General features: G+C 41.4%; 1 protein-coding gene across 2 annotated transcripts in view; it reads right to left on the bottom strand.

The window, feature by feature from the left end:
- Positions 1-297: 297 nt before the first annotated feature.
- HELB (DNA helicase B) overlaps positions 298-20196 on the bottom strand; it is a 38128-nt gene continuing 18229 nt past the window's right edge. Inside the window, exons 8-13 of one of the 2 annotated variants that reach the window (XM_040233394.1) lie at positions 16502-16583; positions 15919-15978; positions 14200-14428; positions 13235-13378; positions 9472-9966; positions 298-1330 (exon numbers count right to left, since the gene is read on the bottom strand). In XM_040233394.1, coding sequence (XP_040089328.1) covers positions 1226-1330; positions 9472-9966; positions 13235-13378; positions 14200-14428; positions 15919-15978; positions 16502-16583 — 1115 coding nt within the window. In that variant the 3' untranslated portion in view covers positions 298-1225. The remainder of the gene's footprint in view (positions 1331-9471; positions 9967-13234; positions 13379-14199; positions 14429-15918; positions 15979-16501; positions 16584-20196) is intronic. The other variant, XM_040233395.1, reaches the window with a different exon arrangement.

Genomic DNA, 20196 nt, shown 5'->3' with positions numbered 1-20196 from the left:
AACAATGGAATATTTGGTAATAAAAAGAAATGAAGGGATTTGCCTCACTGCACTACTGAAAGCAAGAAGGGTTTTTAGGAGCTCTACTAGGGCCACTTGCAAAAATTCAGCCATGGTTCCTGATCTCACAACATCAGCTCAAACCAGCATGGTCTCACCTGGAAATACGGCATCAACACACACCACCCATTTTTCCTTCAGTACACAAGGGATATAGGCTTCATCAAGTTGGATGGAGTGATACTTCTTGAATGGATTAGCCAAGACATATATAGCCAATAAAAGAAATAATGCTAGTTCTTTGCACATCATTTTTTTTTAATCTTGAGAGACAGATGAAGCACTATTACATGTTAAAATGTGAAGTCTGAAAACATTATTCTAAGTCAAAGAAGTCAGTAACAAGGGACCATATATTGTATAATTCCACTGGAGAAAGGAAATATAGAAAACTCTCAAAAAAAAAATTGAATCACTCTGAGAGAAAAAATATCTTCAAAGTGGAATATTTTTAAAACAATAAGAAATAATAACTGTGTGACATGATAGACATGTTAATGCTACAGTGGTAATATTGCAATATAGAAGTATTAAACCAACATGATGCACATTATATCTTAAATTATACAAAAACCAACGAAATTCCTGCTCAGAAGGAATTTCTAGGAAAGTGTACCTAGAAGACCCAGGCAGCAGTGACAGAGCAAGTGGCAACCTTGTGAGGTGACCAGTTTACACAAAATACCCAAGAATCTGTGTTAATAATTTAAGAGATATAATTAGTTTATCTTTACCATTGCTTCAACCCATTAGCAAAGATCACCCACAGTGATGATGGAAGTTAATAAGGCATTATTCTAAAAATAAAACAATTTAAAAACACTTTTAAAATTCCATGGGCAGAAGAGCCTAGCAGTATATACAGTCCATGGGGCCGCAAAGAGTCAGACACAACTGAGCAACTGAACATGGAAGTACAGAGTTTTTAAAAATACATATATAACATATCTTTCCGTCATATATGACCAGTGCTACCAGTTCTCCTGATGACAGAGGTCAGTATCATTAAGATTTTCTTTGATGAATAAATTGAAAAGTTACTAATACAAATACCTTAAAAGAGAACTCATTAACAGACGTCCTCTTTTGTCTTAATCCTTTGAAGCCATGATTTCATTTTGTATTGAATGGAAAAAACAATTACTTTGAGCAATCTGAAATAAAACTAAGTTTCTTGATTATTTGTGGATTTGAAAAGTTGCCTGGGGGTTAAACTATTTAGTCTCAGATTCTGAAGCTTAGAAGACACTTGTGGAGATGATTCTTCCACCTGTTGGAACAATAAAAATAACGTTAGTTTTATAGAAATGTAGTTGGTCTACCCTATGTACTTCTATTCCCTCTGACTGCTTCTCAGGAACTTCATACATTTTCCCACTTCTTGAGCACACCAGAACAATCAGTTGTCACTCTGCTTAGGCTTACTGTGAAAACCCCAGTCCCCACCTCCAGGACTGGCATACAGAAGTGACTATTTGCTGAGTAAGTACATATATCTAACTTCTAGAAGTGTGGACAGGGTCCACAGTGCAGTGGAGAAGTAAAATGTGGGCGGACTTCCCTGGTAGTATAGTGGATGGGAATCCACCCTCCAGTGCAGAGGACACAGGTGCGAGCTATGGTCTGGGAAGATGCCACAGGGCAACTATGCCTGTGAGCCACAGCTACTGAAGGCCACGTGCCTAGAGCCTGTGGTCTGCAACAAGAGAACACGAGAAGCCCAAGCATGGCAACACGGAGTAGCCCCCGCTTGCCACAGCTAGAGAAAGCTCACACACAGCAACAAAGGCCTGACACGGCCAAATACATACATAATTTAAAAAAACATTAAAATGTGGGCCCCTTGTTCAAAAATTAGGAATTTCAAGATGACAAGCAGAGAACATTGCAAGCATAGGGTTCCTTCTAAGCAGGAAGCCCTGAATGACCGACTGCCCAGGATGCCCGTCCACGATGCCAGCCATAGTTGTGGTTAAGTTGAAAGGCTGCAACTACGTAAGTGCACTCTTGGCACTATTAGTATTCCCAAGCACTAGTCAATGGACCAATACAGTCACGAAAAAGCTTCACCACAGAGAAAGAGAAAAATAAAATTCAATTCATCATTCATCTTGCTAAATCTGTTCAGTTTAGAGAACTGTGATAGTTAATTTTATGTGTCAATGTGGCTAAGCCACAGTACCCGAATATTTGGCCAAATACTGTTCTACATGTTTCTGGGGAAGTATTTTTGACTTGAGACTGACAGTTAAATCAGTAGACTAAATAAAATGGGTTACCTTCCAAAGTGTACATAGGTGGGCTTTATCCAATCAAAGCCTAAACAGAAAAAACTGATCTCCCCCAAGGAAGAAGGAATTCTGCTGTAGAGCACCATGAAATTAACTCTTCTCTGAGTGTCCTCTCGGCCAGCCTACCTGCACATTTTGGACTCTACCATCACCAGCCCTCACAATGGCATGAGCCAACTCCTTAAAATAAACCCCAAAAGATAGATTAGACAGATTAGATAGACAGATATAGACACACACCCTATTGGTTCTTATTTCTCTAAGGAACCCTGAGGAATACAAGGACCATCTTTATTCAGGGACTACAGGACATCTTTCCTAACTTTTTTTTTAAAGTGAAAATGTCATTTGCTTTCAAAAAATTCTGGAAAGCAATGCTTTAAACAGATAAAATTTAGCAGCATTTTACATATATGTTTTTAAGGTTCGTTTTTGTCCCCCCACTTTTTTTGTTCAGTGGTGGGAGGCTAGGCAAAAGACGACGAAAAAAAAACAGGTCAAATTTTCTTTGAAGATTCTTTTAAAAACTCAGAGCTTTGAATCGATGAAAAAGCAAAAGTTTTCATCTAGGAGGGAGGGGCTTGGGCATTTCAGTCATTGGTATGTGTAGAATTTAAAGACTTGGCTCTTAGGCAGCAATGTGAATATGAAGGTGAGAAGGCGGGCAGCCCTTGTCATTGAATTTGATCTTTTACAAATGACACATCTCGATGCACCTGAAAGTATATTATTATAAAACATGAGAAGTCCTTAATTTATCAGTCCTGATGCTTGAACTCTAGTTTCCTTGTTTCTAGGGATTCTTGCAAATGCCACATACGTCTGGCAAAGCATGCGGGAAACTGATCCTTTTCACGTAGACAACTTTGTTGGTGCCGCGGCCATCATGCAGTGCTAACAGCCAGCGCTGGGCAGCCCCTACCGTCACTCTCTGTGTTCACAGACCTTTTGTGAAGCTACCCTCCCCCACAGCTTAAAAAGCCTTGGCAAGCTCAAAACTGAAGATAAATAGTGCTGCCAGTTTCTCTCTGCACCATCATACAAACCGTAATTCCTCCCTCCAACATTGGTGCTAAGAAATAAAAAGCAGAAACTTGTAGAAAAAGATTCTTTCTTTCCTTGGAATTGCCTGTTTTCTGCTCCAGGTCAAAAGCTTTATTTATCCCAGGGTCTCTGTATGAGGTAACACAGTTTTCTTGTGTTTTCTTAAGTATTTTTAGCTGAGATGGAAATTCAATCTCAGCCAAGTTGATCTCGAGTACAGAATGAAACAAAGGCTTCCCAGGCGGCTCCGTGGTAATGAATCCACCTGCCAAAGCAGGAGACAGAGGAGACTTGGGTTTGATCCCTGGGTCAGGAAGACTCCCTGGAAAAGGAAATGGCAACCCACTCCAGTATTCTTGCCTGGAAAATCCCAGGGACAGAGGAGCCTGGCAGGATATAGTCCATGGGGCCGTGAAGGGTTGGACACAACTTAGCAACTGAGCATATACACCGAATGAAAGTATCAGCAGTGATCTTACTACTTTGAAGAAGAAAAAAATCTTTTTTCTGCTATGTCCATTTTCATCACTTTCCACACAAAACCTGTCCTTTGGCCTCTTTTCCCAATTCTGGTTAATGTTATTTGGAGCCACCCAGATGTCCAAGGCAGAAGCCTAGGAATCATCCTGAGGCTCAACCTTACATACAACTGTCCACTATGTCCACTGACTCTATCCCTTAGCATCTCTACTACCTCTTTAGAACCTAGTCATTTTGCCCAACCTACTGAAATAATCTTTTTGCTGGGAACTCAGCCCCTAATCTCTCCCTAACTATATCCACTGAACTGCAAAGTCAGCTTCATAAATTTCAATTCACAGAGCTTTTAAAATGCTTCCAGTGCTCTCCACTGCAATCAGTAGACTATACAATCTCTTTAGAAGAGCCTTGGTCTCTTTCCCAAGTGTCCTCAGTTCAACTTCTCATTTGTATGCCGTGTTCCACCCACGCTATTCCATACCTGTTGTTGTCTAATAATGCCTTAGAGACCCTTTTGTGGGGCACCCTGTTTGAGAATTTTTGAAGATCTCACATCCATGTGGGCTCAGAAGTAGAGAAGTTTCCTTTAGAGCTCAACCTGGTAAAGGCAGGTGACATTAACACTTTCTCCTCTGAGTTCCCACAGCAGCCCCTTCTTATAACTGTCACCATGCTGGAAGCCTAAAGACTCACCCTTCACAAGTCTGCTGCTGGCACACAAAGCAATTCTTACGCTTGGGTAAGAAGTACATTTGGAGCTAATTTACAATCCCATCTTTTTTACACAAAACAGCATCACTGACTTGGATCGTCTGACTTCTAAAACTAGGAAACAAATGATTTTGGATTATTTCTAAAAACCAAAAGAGGTCTCAGCAGAAGTTTGCTTCCCTTATAAACATTCAAAAGAATCTTTTACTGTCTCTAAAAGTGATTCTCAAAGGAATTCTTAAAGCAAGGAGGGAGCACTGCCAGAACAAGAATGACTTTGAGCATGAACCTGAAAGAATACACTGGAGGTCTGATTTCTTTTTTTTAAAAGAGGCTTCCCTGCCATACTCAGTTTATATTTTAATCGCTGTGCATTTTTAAAGTGTTATCATGTGATGAGTAATCACGTGATACAAACGTGTCCTCAAGAGTCAAGCAGACGGCGGCTCCCAGTGCAGCCCAGGAGGCGCGCTGTGCCGCCCAGCCACTTTAGGAACAAACCAGAAACTGAGCTGGACTCTGCGAGGGAAAGAGAAAGGATGGGAGAAGGCAAGCCGACAAGAACTGCTCCATCTTCCCTGCACACAACCCAACAACGCACTGCACTCCTTCCCTTCAAGTGCAATGGGAGGAGGAGCCCCTGTTGCCAATCCTATCTGCTCATGCTCTGGACTGTCCCCAGCTCACCCACTTCAGGGCTCCATTCCGGCAATTATCCCCTCTCTCTCAATCACAAATTTCCTGTCTTCCACTGAACCATTCCATTAATACCCCAGGATCCTCTCAAAATAAATAAACCAATAAATCCTTCCTTGACCACGAGTCCTCCATCCACACACCCCTCTACCTCTCTGCTCCTCTTCACAGCACCCTCCCTCTACCTGTCCTTCACTCCTCACCTCCGAGTCCCTGACCAAGTCGCTCTGGGCAGGCTTTCGTCCCCTCCCCCCACCAGTCTCCCTTCTCTCTCACACTTCTTTTCAGTCTCCTCCGCCAGATCTCTGAAAGTCAGGAGTATCCAACCAAAAAAAGCCTTAAAGTCTCTTCTACCTGTGGTGTCTCCTCAGATTAGTCCACCATTATATGCTAATGACTCCTAACCAGACATTCTGGGCTTTCCTGGTGGCTTGGTGGTCAAGAATCTACCTGCCAATGCAGGAGATATGGCTTCGATCCCTGGGTCAGAAAGGTTGCCTGGAGAAGGAAATAGCAACCCACTCCAGTATTCTTGCCTGGGAAATCCCATGGACAGAGGAGCCTGGCGGGCTACAGTCTCTGGGGTTGCCAAAGAGTCAGACGTGACTTAATGACTGAACAACTTCCTAACCTACCCTGAGGCTCTAAACTTCTCTACCAGCCACTGCCTTTCTCAATAAATCCACATATACGTCTAGTTGATAACCTAAACACGACATGTCAAAAGAGATCTCTTCATTTCCCCAAACCCAGTTCTCCTCATGCCTTTCCTATCTCAAGAAACAGCAATACAACTCACCAAGTTGCTTCATGCAGAAATCGAGGAATCATCCTGGGTTACTGTTTGTTTTACTCCCTCACATCCAGTCAACAACTCAGACAGACCCCATCTTCAATGGGTATCAAGACTCCAACCACTGGGGACTTCCTGAGCAGTCCAGTGGTTAAGACTCAGCACTTCCAATGCAGGGGCCACGGGTCTCTTCCCTGCTCCCTGTGGGAGCTGAGATCCCACATACTGTACAGTACAGCCAAATTAAAGGAAAAAAAAGAATCCAACCACTTTCCATCCCCCTCCCTGCTCTTTCACTGCTCTCCCTGGGATGACTGGTCTTCTCGCTTCCACCTTCCTTTCCCCAGGTCACTCTCCACAGCAGCTGGAGGGGTGGTTGTCAAGTATACATTAGATGGTATTACACCTTTGCTAAAAGCCCAGCAATGGATTCCCACTGCAAGTAGAATAAAATCCTAGCTGCCTTCCGTGGTTCTGCCTATCTCTTTAACATCACATATTCTCTCTTTCTCACTCACTAGGCACACAGGTCTCTCTTCCTCTTCTAACGAAGTCATTCCTTTTCAGGCCTTGCATCTTCTACACCCTCTGCCTGGGACACTCTTCCTTGGAGCCCCACCTGGCTGGCTTATTTGCATCTTTTAGTGCTCAGCTCAAACATCACCTCCTCAGAGAGGACTTACCAGACCATCATAGCCCAGGACCACCTCCTCCCCCTTTAACCCCTCCTGACCACTGCCTACCTCATCACCTGTATCTTCTTTATAGGATCTTTCTTACTCCAGAAATTTTATTTTCTCTGGTATGGGTTGCCTTTGAACAAATGGTACAACGTAATGGCCATGAAGCCAAGAACCTGCTTTTTTCCCCTCTAGATCACTTAGATCAGTGACCAACAGAAGAGCTACCTTTTTTTTTTTCTAAATGCTGAATGAGGGGATGCAGAGAGAAGGAGGCATCCAAGCCAAGTTGCAGAACAAAAACCGAAAGGAAGAGACATGAATAAGTTTGGTTAAAAGTGGTAGAGATTAAGAACTAAATAGACATTTCTCCAAAGAAGACATACGGATGGCCAACAAACACATGAAAAGATGCTCAACATCACTCATTATTAGAGAAATGCAAATCAAAACCACAATGAGGTACCACTTCACACCAGTCAGAATGTCTGCGATCCAAAAATCTGCAAGCAATAAATGCTGGAGAGGATGTGGAGAGAAGGGAACCCTCCTACACTGTTGGTGGGAATGCAAACTAGTACAGCCACTATGGAGAACAGTGTGGAGATTCCTTAAAAAATTGCAAATAGAAATGCCTTATGACCCAGCAATCCCACTGTTGGGCATACACACAGAGGAAACCAGAATTGAAAGAGACACATGTACCCCAATGTTCATTGCAGCACTGTTTATAATAGCCAGGACATGGAAACAACCTAGATGTCCATCAGTAGATGAATGGATAAGAAAGCTGTGGTACATATACACAATGGAGTATTACTCAGCCATTAAAAAGAATACATTTGAATCAGTTCTGATGAGATGGATGAAACTGGAGCCGATTATACAGAGTGAAGTGAGCCAGAAAGAAAAACACCAATACAGTATACTAACACATATATATGGAATTTAGGAAGATGGCAATGATGACCCTGTATGCAGGACAGCAAAAAAGACACAGATGTGTATAGCGGACTTTTGGACTCAGAGGGAGAGGGAGAGGATGTGATGATTTGGGAGAATGGCATTGAAACATGTATAATATCATGTAAGAATCGAAATGCCAGTCTATGTCTGATGCAGGATATGACACGCTTGGGGCTGACGCGCGGAGATGACCCAGAGAGATGTTGTGGGGAGGGGGGTGGGAGGGGGGCTCATGTTTGGGAACGCATGTACACCTGTGGTGGATTCATGTCAATCTATGCCAAAACCAATACAGAATTGTAAAGTAAAAATTAAAAATAAATAAATAAATTTAAAAAATAAAATAAAATAAAAGTGGTAGAGATTAGAGTGACAAAAACAAAAGCAAAAAAAACAAACCAAAAAAAGGAATAGTGGGAAAAGAAATGACGTTGGGAAAGATGGAATCAAACAGAGAAAAGCCTCAAATGCTGAGCTACAGCACCTGGAATTTACACAGCAGGTCCTAAGGAGCCACTGAAAGCTTCTGAACAAAGGGATGAGCTCAGCACTTAGGGGGTGCATCTGGTAACAAGGTGTAGGGTACATCAGCAGAATGGAAACAAGAGAAGGGAAGGCAGCCAGGTCAGCAATCATCCAAGAAGGTCAAGGTCTAAAACAGCACAGACTTAATGAGATGGAAGAAATCCCCAAGAGACATATTTTGCAATAAACCTAGCAACTATCTGGAGGTAAAGGGTGAAAACAATGCAAATCTAAAAAGACTCCAAGATTTCAATTGGGAAAATGGAAAAATGTTTAAAATGGAGAAATTAGGAAAGAGAGGAAGAGGTTGGGCTGAGGCTCCAGAAGGTCAATCTCTAGGAACAAATACACAGATTTGGTGGTGGGCGGGGGCGGGGGCTTAGGAGGGCGGATCATTACCTCCTCTTCGGCATTAACTGCATTCAGTGAAATACTTAACTTGGTAAAGCATTTACTGAAACACCAAGTTTCTTACACAGCCTGTCCATCTCCACCAAAGGGCCACCTAGGCATGAATTCCCAGTGTCTGGAATGTAACTGACAGCTGAAAACTATTTGCTGAACAAATCACTAATGCAAAGATTACAGCTAAAACTGAGAACAAGATCAGTTCTCAAGGGAAAAGAGAACTGGACCTTGGAAAGATGTCTCTGGTCTGAGAAGGAGAAGAAAAGGAGTGAAGAAATGAAGGGAAGATGAGCCAGAAACAGAGGGGAAGTATTAAATCAGGGAACACTGAAACCAAGAGAAGGAAACAAGGGAATAGCAATTGCAGTTAAAAATATTGACTGTCAGGGGGAAAAGTCCAGAATGATACCTAAGGAAAGACCTCTGAAGGTGGCAAGAAGATGACTGGGACCAGGCACTTCAATGGAGCTGGGGGGAACAAAGTGAGACCACACCTATGGAAGGGAGGGGAAAGTGACAAGGAAGATGAGCAAAGAAGGTGACGGAAGATTAGGAAGATCCTCCTGGCGTGCCAGCCCCACTCACCAATCCATCAACACTATCCAGAGTGCCAGCCTCAAGCAGAGGGAGCAACATCCAACCAAGATCAAACTAAGATTCAACTGGATATAGAATTAGAATGGAAATTTGACAGATGTGAGAGGAACGGTTGTTTTTTAAGTCCTGCAGCATTATGTAGCAGTAATAAGAATACACAGTCATTTATAAGCACACTGAGGCCAGCAATATTTACATAAAACCTGAGTATCAGTCCTACCATAAGAATTTTGCTTGGACTTTCAGCATCATGCAAGCAACATGTTCTTTTGGACCCTCTCAGTTGTGACGGATCCTCAGTTGCATCCACTTCATCATGTGAAGATAGTTCCCATCCTTCAGCAAAGGCAAGCAGCATGTCATCAGCCACAGGGTCCCCGCTTCCGGGGCTGCCATTTGTCACCGTGTCAGCTGTGACTGTAGAGAGTGGAGATGCTGGCGGCTGTGTGCTGGGTCCCCTGCTGTCTTCAGGGTTCTTTGATGAGGAAGCAAACTCTGCTGGAGATGTACAGCTCCTGGAAAGTTTGTTTTGCAGAAAATGTTTTAAACGCGTTTTCCTAGGAAAGCTCTTTCTCATGATGGCACTCCGAAGCTGAGACTCCTCTGCGATGACGTACACTCTGCAGCGGCCCCGGGTCACGGCGGTATACACGTGCTGCCAGTGCTGGCGGCCCGCCTTCCCCACCACGTACACGACTGTCTTCTCCTCCGACCCCTGAGAGGAAAGAATGCATGGGGCAGTCTTACTACTGCACAGTGGGTTTACTTCCCAGACAGTCTACAAAGGTAGAAAGGAGACAAGTCCTCCAAGTGCTCTCAAGTGCATTCAACCTGGCCAGAGTATTCAGATGAATCCCCCTGAGGTGTTCCATTTTATTAATTATCCCAGAATTCCCATTTTCCAACTATGCTGCTAAGTTTAGGTGTCAGAGACCCACAACTGGTTTACAGAAACCCAGCAATAAACTTCAAAATGCATGCAGTGCCAAAGCTTCCCTAATAAAAGGATTTGGAATGGCTGTATGGGCTTTATGTATGTTACTTATAGAACAAAAGCACACACCTGAAATATCCAGTAACAGGACAACAGATAAATAAATATAGGTGAACATATTTATTTTTCTACATCAAGTATCTATATATGTTGCAAATATCAAAAATGCTTTACAATATAACAGAATTTTTAAAAACTAGAGACATATGTATAAAAATGATCACAACCATGTAACACAAAATTATTCTGATCTAAAAAATACAAAGTGAACATAAATATGTAACAAAAACAAGATAAATAAAATAGGAAAGAAATTCTACCAAAAATGTAACCAGTCTATTAAGCCTATAGATTATTTTTTTTCTTCCATTTTCCGTATTTTTCTGATGTTGAAACATTTATTATTGATACGTTTATCAAAATAAACAAAATAGAACGACAAACTTTTGATTTGGGGGTTTAGCCAACCAAGAACTGAATAGGCCAGAAAAATGCCCAGTGTCACCAAGTAACTGTGAAAAAACAATTTCAAGAAAATAATATTAAACCGTGGCTATCCTTAATCCGTATGTTTTCAGTGCCAATGTAGACTAAGAAAGGGTTGGAACCATTCTCTCTCCCAATGCTCCCACATTCCTCTGCTGAAAGAGAATTGTGGAGAGACAAAGAACAAGATGAAGAATGTAGAAAATACAGATTTGCACTTAAAAACAAACCCTGTACACACCAAACACTTCCACCTTCCTGGACACAGAGAGTTTGAATCAACACTTCAGATCATGGCTTAGTGTTAGTTGCTCAGTCGTGCCTGACTCTTTGCGACCCCCTGGACTGCAGCCTACCAGGTTCCTGTGTCCATGAGATTTTCCAGGCAAGGATACTAGAGTGGGTTGCCATTTCCTTCTCCAGGGGATCTTCCCAATTCAGGGATCAAACCTGGGTCTCCTGCATTGCAGGCAGATTCTTTACCAACTGAGCTACAAGGGAAGCCCAAAAGTTTGATAAACATTTCCTCCTAATGCTGCTGAATCTCAGAAATGAATTTAAATAATTCTTATTTCTATAAAAACTAAATACATTTGCTAGATATACAGAACCAACACCCTGCCCTTGTACTTTATATTGTGTTTTCCTAAACAGGTAAATGTCTACCTAAACTTAGCTGAGTTCTTAAGTATCCTATAAGTCTCACTGAGAAAAATTTAACAGCTTCATAATCAGTCTCCCCATACCCACATTACTGCAATACACTGTCCTCCAAGCAGCCACATCTGTTAAATGGAAACCCAGCTACATGAGATTTTGTTTAAAACCCATTAATGGCTCCCTGGGCTCTCAAAAAAGTCCTAACTCCTTAATATGGCTCCTACAGAACTTCCAGATATTCAAGCTGGTTTTAGAAAAGGCAGAGGAACCAGAGATCAAATTGCCAACATCCGCTGGATCATCGAAAAAGCAAGAGAGTTCCAGAAAAACATCTATTTCTGCTTTATTGACTATGCCAAAGCCTTTGACTGTGTGGATCAAATAAACTGTAGAAAATTCTTCAAGAGATGGGAATACCAGACCACCTGACCTCAAGAGAAACCTGTATGCCGGTCAGGAAGCAACAGTTAGAACTGGACATGGAACAACAGTTCAGTTCAGTTCAGTCACTCAATCATGTCTGACTCTTTGTGACCCCATGAACTGCAGCACGCCAGGCCTCCCTGTCCATCACCATCTCCCGGGGTTGAGTGGTTCCAAATAGGAAAAAGAGTATGTCAAGGCTGTATACTGTTACCCTGCTTATTTAACTTATATGCAGAGTACATCATGAGAAATGCTGGGCTGGAAGAAGCACTAGCTGGAATCAAGATTGCCAGGAGAAATATCAATAATCTCAGATATGCAGATGACACCACCCTTATGGCAGAGAGTGAAGAGGAACTAAAAAGCCTCTTGATGAAAGTGAAAGAGGAGAGTGAGAAAGTTGGCTTACAGCTCAACATTCAGAAAACTAAGATCATGGCATCTGGTCCCATCATTTCATGGCAGATAGATGGGGAAACAGTGGAAACTGGCTGATTTTGTTTTTCTGGTCTCCAAAATCACTGCAGATGGTGACTGCAGCCATGAAATTAAAAGACGCTTACTCCTTGGAAGGAAAATTATGATCAACCTAGACAGCATATTAAAAAGCAGAGACGTCATTTTGCCAACAAAGGTCCATCTAGTCAAGGCTATGGTTTTTCCAGTGGTCATATATGGATGTGAGAGTTGGATTGTGAAGAAAGCTGAGAGCTGAAGAATTGATGTTTTTGAACTGTGGTGTTGGAGAAGACTCTTGAGAGTGCCTTGGACTGCAAGGAGATCCAACCAGTCCATTCTGAAGGAGATCAGTCCTGGGTGTTCACTGGAAGGATTGATGCTGAAGCTGAAATTCCAATACTTTGGCCACCTCATGAGAAGAGTTGACTCATTGGAAAAGACCCTGATGCTGGGAGGGATTGGGGGCAGGAGGAGAAGGGGACGACAGAGGATGAGATGGTTGGATGGCATCACCGACTCGATGGACATGAGTCTGAGTGAACTCCAGGAGTTGGTGATGGATAGGGAGGCCTAGCGTGCTGCAATTCATGGGGTCACAAAGAGTTGGACATGACTGAGCGACTGAACTGAACTGAAGTAAGAGTGCCATGCCAAGTGACACTGGAGACAGAGCAAGGGGGAAATTCAGTCCTCCCGGTCATGATCCCTCCCCCAGGAGAAGGAGGAGGAACACCTGCAGAATGAGGCTTTAACTACAGTGTCTTAGATCTGGAAAATATAGAGAGCTCTGAAGCAGAACGAGCAAAACGTTAGCGTCTATACTGTAGTTTCTGTGCTACTGTGTATTTTGTTTACTAATTTAAAAAATAATAAAAGCAATAAAAATTAGGAAGAAAATAATGCAATGTACTCCATCTTGGCAAGCTATTTAGATCACTTTATAAAAGTCCACTCTTACCTGAAAAGTATGAATCGTTCTTGCCCATGCATGTTTTATGTGACAATATTGCATTAGTTTCCCAAAATCCACAGTTACTTCCAGGCCAGCCATATTATTAATGGTCAAAAATCTTTTCTTTCCAAAAGTTACATCAGTTTTATCCTGTCACCAAAACAAATAACTGCTCTTTATGTTTTCAAATACGTACTCTGCAAAGGTCTATTTGGGATTGAACATAAAATGCAACCACCTTATAAATAAAATAGCATGAATCATTGTTAAGAATTTCAAAAAGCTTAAAATCTATGCTTAAGCACCAACTGAATACAGACACACCCAAATATTTTAATAAACCTAAGTGGAAGTTTTTGGTCATTGAAATTTAACTTTCATTTGACTCTTCGGAGAACAGTCTGTATTGCTGTTCTTACTCTGAAGACTATACATTTTACTTCTTGCAGTGACTGTATAAATCTGCATATATTTTTGGCAAAGAGTTCACTTTTCTTTACAAATTTTAAGAATAAACTTTAAGTTTACAAAGGTGTTTATACAATGAGGGCAAATTCAAGGAGACCACTTCTATAGCTTCTATATTTAAGCAGCAACCAAGGAAATGCTGCTTTGTAAAACATAGTAAGTGTATCACTTGTCCCTTGATTTTGTTACTTGAGCACTTCAAACTTATTAAAAATGTGTTTTCTTCACAAAGTCTCCCAGAAAATGTAAGAGAAAGGAACATTTCCCAACTAATTTTATGAGGCCAGAATTAGTTGGCCTCATAAAATCAGAAAAGATGTCACTGGAAAACTACAAATCAAGATTCCTCATGGATACAAAGCCAAAAGTTCTTAACAAAAAATTATGGAAGAAAAATGTCAGCTCTCATATGATTAGATTCTGAATCAATCCTCAGGCAATAAAAAGAAAACCAAATCTATCCCTCATAGGTAAAAAGCTACTATTTTTCTGTTATCACCTACCGCTGTTATAAAAAATACTTCTCCATTGCAGAGTCGAGTACCACTTTCAAAGTTATGCTTATTTTTAGCAAAACCAGGAGTACCACCATTAAAGTCTTCACCACTAGCTTTTAATTCATTATTTTGTTGACTGTTGAAGGTATTTTCAGGGAGTAACTCTGAGAGATATGCATTCTTGGTACAACAAATTTTATCACCAACTCCAAATTCAAGTCTATTCTGATGGTTTCTGGGACAGAAAATAAGAATACAGTATGAGAGTTTGGAAAACCACAATTTCATTGTCTTTATGCACTGACTCCCACTCAGATCTGATCCAATTCTCAAAATAATTTCCAGACTCTTTATATCACTTTTGTTCTCCAAAGGTCACCAAGAAATCAGGAGGCTCCCATGGTTGTGGTCTTATTACCTACACTCACTGCAGCACCTCAAACTCAACGACATTTCCCAGCTGACTTTTTTCAAGCTAGAAATTTTGGCATAATGGCTGATGTCTGTCTTTCCCTTCACATTCCAAAAGTTACCAAAAATCTTATCGACTCTACCTTTTAAATTCATCCTCTCTTCAATCTCTGTTATCACTACTCCAATTCAAGTCTCACACATTTACACATATTTCTATTATAATAATTATGACACTATATCAGAATAATAGCAGCAAATTGGTAAGTGCTTTAGGCATGTTATTTCATTTCATCCTTACTACAACTTTATTAGGGAGATTCTAAGTAAATATGCTCTTTTACTTACATGGAAGGGTGCAATTGCCTGCTCAAGACTGAGACCCAGACTCGACGACCCCAATCGTGTGCTTTTTAACCCTTTGTTGGGGTACCTCTCATGGTATTTTCTGTCTTTCCTCAATAGACAAGGAGATCCTCTAGTAACTTACACATTTCTGGATTCTCTACACTTAATAAATGGTATTATTATTATTAAGTGAAAGTCGCTCAGTTGTGTCCAACTCTTTGTGATCCCATGGGGTCGCTACAAGTCGGACACAACTGAGCAACTTCACTTTCCCTTTTCACTTTCACGCGTTGGGGAAGGAAATGGCAACCCACTCCAGTGTTCTTGCCTGGAGAATCCCAGGGACGGGGGAGCCTGGTGGGCTGCCGTCTACAGGGTCACACAGAGTCGGACACGACTGAAGTGACTTAGCAGCAGCAACAGGACTAACACAATCCATGGAATTCTCAAGGCCAGAATACTGGAGTGGGTAGCCTTTCCCTTCTCCAGGAGATCTTCCCAACCCGGGAATCAAACTGGGGTCTCCTGCATTGCAGGTGGATTCTTTACCAGCTGAGTCACAAGGGAAGCCCTGTTGATACATGCAAGAAAAGTTATGTAGCCTGTCCTACGTGTGAACAGCATGGCTTTTCTATTCGCTTATTTCCCCGACAGATGTTCACCTAAGGTGCTCTCTGCAGGCATCCTGTTGCTAAGGTTCTTGAATACATTCCACACATATCTAATTTGAAAAATTGCCATAAATTCTCAAAGCTCAATCTGCAGAGGCTAGAAGTAGGAAACCACAAGGACAATTTTATTCCTTATTTTTCTCATTACGCTGATTACCAAAAATTCCTAAGGATCTATATCATACTTAATTGAAGAAATCAGCTGACTTAACAATGGACAAAAAAGATTTTTAAATATGCAACTACAATGATAAACAAATAAAAGTACAGTGAATCCAGGAAGCACTGTCCTTACTTGATTAGACGTCCTGTGTAGTGCTTGCAACAGCAGGCATTGATCACGTCACAGTCCTGCCTACAACACAGGAAAATGCAAGGGTCACTTTAATGGAATCTCTTTCGAGTAGATTTCTATTACCAACAATTATGATATATGGGGTTCTATCAAAAGTTTCCAGAACTTTCCTCAGGTAAAGGTATTTAGTAATTTTGATTTAAATATAAAGGTATTCCATTCATATTTCCTATTAGTTATCAAATATAATATTTGGTAGAAAGAGCCCTCTTTAGGGAATTCTCTGGTGTCCAGTGGTTGGGACTCAGTACTCTCACTGCCATGGGCCTGGGTTCTATCCCTAGTCAGGGATTTAATATCCCACAAACTGTGCAGTGTGACCAATAAATGAATGAACGTATGAATGAACAGCCCTCTTTACAAGCTGCCTTCTGCTGGGTCTACCAAAGAAATACTTCAAAATAAGAGAGGATTCACAGTGATGAACTACTAGAGTCTCCCATTTCAATAGCATCTAGATTAATAAGGTATGAAATTTAAAAGTTCCACTTTTAAAAACAATAAAATATTGTAAATGCTTTACCTTCTAAAGGCAATAAACTGTGATGTTTTCACGTCTTCTAGGTCCTTTTCTTTGAGTAAAGTACTAACTGCAGAATATAAATCTGATAATTCAAGAGAAAAAGGTTAACACAGAAAAGCACCGAATTATAACACTGTTTCAATCAGTCAGTTCAGTCCCTGAGTTGTGTCTGACTCTTTGTGACCCCATGGACTGCAGCACACCAGGCCTCCCACTCCATCACCAACTCCCGGAGCTTACCCAAACTCATGTCCATTGAGTCAGTAATGCAATCCAACCATCTTATCCTCTGTCGTCCCCTTCTCCTCCCATCTTCAATCTTTCCCAGCATCAGGGTCTTTTCCAGTGCATCAGTTCTTCCCATCAGGTGGCCAAAGTATTGGAGTTTCAGCTTCAGCATCAATCCTTCCAATGAACACCCAGGACTGATCTCCTTTAGGATGGACTGGTTGGATCTCCTTGCAGTCCAAGGGACTCTCAAGAGTCTTCTCCAGCACCACAGTTCAAAAGCATCAATTCTTCAGCACTCAGCTTTCTTTATAGTCCAACTCTCACATCCATACATGACTACTGGAAAAACCATAGCTTTGACTAGACGGACCTTTGTTGGCAAAGTAATGTCTCTGCTTTTTAATATGCTATCTAGGTTGGTCATAACTTTTCTTCCAAGGAGCAAGCATCTTTGAATTTCATGACTGCAGTCACAATCTACAGTGATTTTGGAGCCCAAGAAAATAAAATCTGTCACTGTTTCCATTGTTTCCCCATCTATTTGCCATGAAGTGATGGGACCAGATGCCATGATCTTAGTTTTCTGAATGTTGAGTTTTAATCCAATTTTCTCACTCTCCTCTTTCACTTTCATCAAGAGGCTCTTTAGCTCTTCTTCGCTTTCTGCCATAAGGGTAGTGTCATCTGCATATTTGAGGTTATTGATATTTCTCCTGGCAATCTTGATTCCAGCTTGTGCTTCATCCAGCCTGCATTTTGAATGATGTACTCTGCATACAAGTTAAATAAGCAGGGTGACAATATACAGCCTTGATGTACTCCTTTCCCTATTTGCAACCAGTCTGTTGTTTCATGTCCAGTTTCTAACTGTTACTTCTTGACTTGCATACAGATTTCTCAGGAGGCAGGTTAGATGGTCTGGTATTCCCATCTCTTTAAGAATTTTCCATAATTTGTTGTGAGGTTGGATGGCATCACCGACTTGATGGACATGGGTTTGGGTGAACTCCAGGATTGGTGATGGACAGGGAGGCCTGACGTGCTGAGATTCGTGGGGTTGCAAAGAGTTGGACATGACTGACTGAACTGAACTGAACACAGTCAAAAGCTTTGGCATAGTCAATGAAGCAGGAGTAGATGTTTTTCTGGGAACTCTCTTGCTTTTTTGATGATCTGGCGGATGTTGGCAATTTGATCTCTGGTTCCTCTGCCTTCACTAAATCCAGCTTGAACATCTGGATGTTCACGCTTCACATACTTTTGAAGCCTTGCTTTGAGAATTTTGAGCATTACTTTGCTAGTGTGTGAGATGAGTGCAATTGTGCAGTAGTTTGAACATTTTTTGGCCTTGCCCTTTTTTGGGATTGGAATGAAAACTGACCTTTTTCAGTCTTGTGGCCACTGCTGAGTTTTCCAACTTTGCTGGCATATTGAGTGCAGCACTTTCACAGCATCATGTTTTAGGATTTGAAACGGCTCAACTGGAATTCCACTGCTTCCACTAGCTTTGTTCGTAGTGACGCTTCCTAAGGCCCACTTGACTTCAAATTTCAGGATGTCTGGCTCTAGGTGAGTGATCACACCATCATGGTTATCTGGGTCATGAAGATCTTTTTTGTATAGTTCTTCCGTGTATTCTTGCCACCACCTGTTAATATCTTCTGCTTCTCTTAGGTCCATACCATTTCTGTCCTTTATTGTGCCCATCTTTGCATGAAATGTTCCCTTGGTATCTATAATTTTCTTGAAGAGATCTCTAGTCTTTCCCATTCTATTGTTTTCCTCTATTTCTTTGCATTGATCACTGAGGAAGGCTTTATCTCTCCTTGCAATTCTTTGGAACTCTGCATTCAAATGCGTATATCTTTCCTTTTCTCCTTTACCTTTTGTTTCTCTTTTCTCAGCTATTTGTAAGGCCTCCTCAGAAAACCATTTTGCCTTTGGCATTTCTTTTTCTTGGGGATGGTCTTGATCACTGCCTCCTATACAATGTCATGAAACTCCATCCATAGTTCACTGGGCACTCTTGTCTATCAGAACTAATCCCTTGAATCTAGTTGTCACTTGCACTGTATAATTGTAAGGGATTTGATTTAGGTCATACCTGAATGGTCTAGTGGTTTTCCCGACTTTCTTCCATTTAAGTCTGAATTTGCCAATAAGGAATTCACGATCTGAGCCACAGTCAGCTCCCGGTCTTGTTTTTGCTGACTGTATAGAGCTTCTCCATCTTTGGCTACAAAGAATATAATCAATATGATTTCAGTATTGACCATCTGGTGATGTCCACTGTAGAATCTTCTCTTGTGTTGTTGGAAGATGGTGTTTACTATGACCAGAGCATTTTCTTGGCAAAACTGTTAGCCTTTGACCTGCTTCATTTTGTACTCCAAGGTCAAATTTGCCTGTTATTACAGGTATCTCTTGACTTCCGACTTTTGCATTCCAGTCTCCTATAATGAAAAGGACATCTTTTGGAGGTGTTAGTTCTAGGAGGTCTTCATAGAATCATTCCTGGTTGGGGCATAGACTTGAATGGCTTGCCTTGGAAACAAACAGAGATCATTCTGTCGTTTTTGAGACTGCATCCAAGTACTACATTTCAGACTCTTTGGTTGACTATGAGGGCTATTCCATTTCTTCTAAGGCATTCCTGCCCACAGTAGTAGATATAATGGCCATCTAACTTAAATTCACCCATTCCAGTTCATTTTAGTTCGCTGATTCCTAAAATGTCAATGTTCACTTTTGCCATCTCCTGTCTGACCACTTCCAATTTGCTTTGATTCATGGACCTAACATTCCAGAGTCCTATGCAATATTGCTCTTTACAGCATTGGACTTTACTTCTATCACCAGTCACATCCACAACTGGGTATTGTTTTTGCTTTGGTTCCATCCCTTCATTCCTTCTGGAGTTATTTCTCCACTGATCTCCAGTAGCACATTGGACACCCACCAACCTGGGGAGTTTATCTTTCAGTTTCCTATCTTTTTGCCTTTTCATACTGTTCATGGGGTTCTCCAGGCAAGAATACTGAAGTGGTTTGCCATTCCCTTCTCCAAGTGGACCACTTTTTGTCAGAACTCTCCACCCCTGTCCATCTTGGGCTGCCCTACACGGCATGGCTCACAGTTTCATTGAGTTAGACAAGTCTGTGGTCCATGTGATCAGTTTGATTAGTTTTCTATGAGTGTGGTTTTCATTCTGTCTGCCCTCTGGTGGATATGAATAACAGGCTTATGGAAGCTTCCTGATGGGAGAGACTGACTGAGGGGAAACTAATTCAGAATTCCTGCTAGGGGGTCTCATCAAATGGGATACAGGTTCACCACAGAAGCATCAACCTTATTTGCCTTATCAGCCAGAACAAAAGAAAACAGAATGAAGGCAAGTCTTCCAGCCATTCTTTCTCAGCCACTAGCCCAGACAGCTCCTAATTTGTAGTATCATCACTGCATAT

This window comes from Oryx dammah, unplaced genomic scaffold, assembly GCF_014754425.2.
Source record: "Oryx dammah isolate SB20612 unplaced genomic scaffold, SCBI_Odam_1.1 HiC_scaffold_29, whole genome shotgun sequence".
NCBI lineage: Eukaryota > Metazoa > Chordata > Mammalia > Artiodactyla > Bovidae > Oryx > Oryx dammah.
The sequence above is the reverse complement of the archived record's forward strand: the minus strand, read 5'-3'. Positions and strand labels throughout refer to the sequence as shown.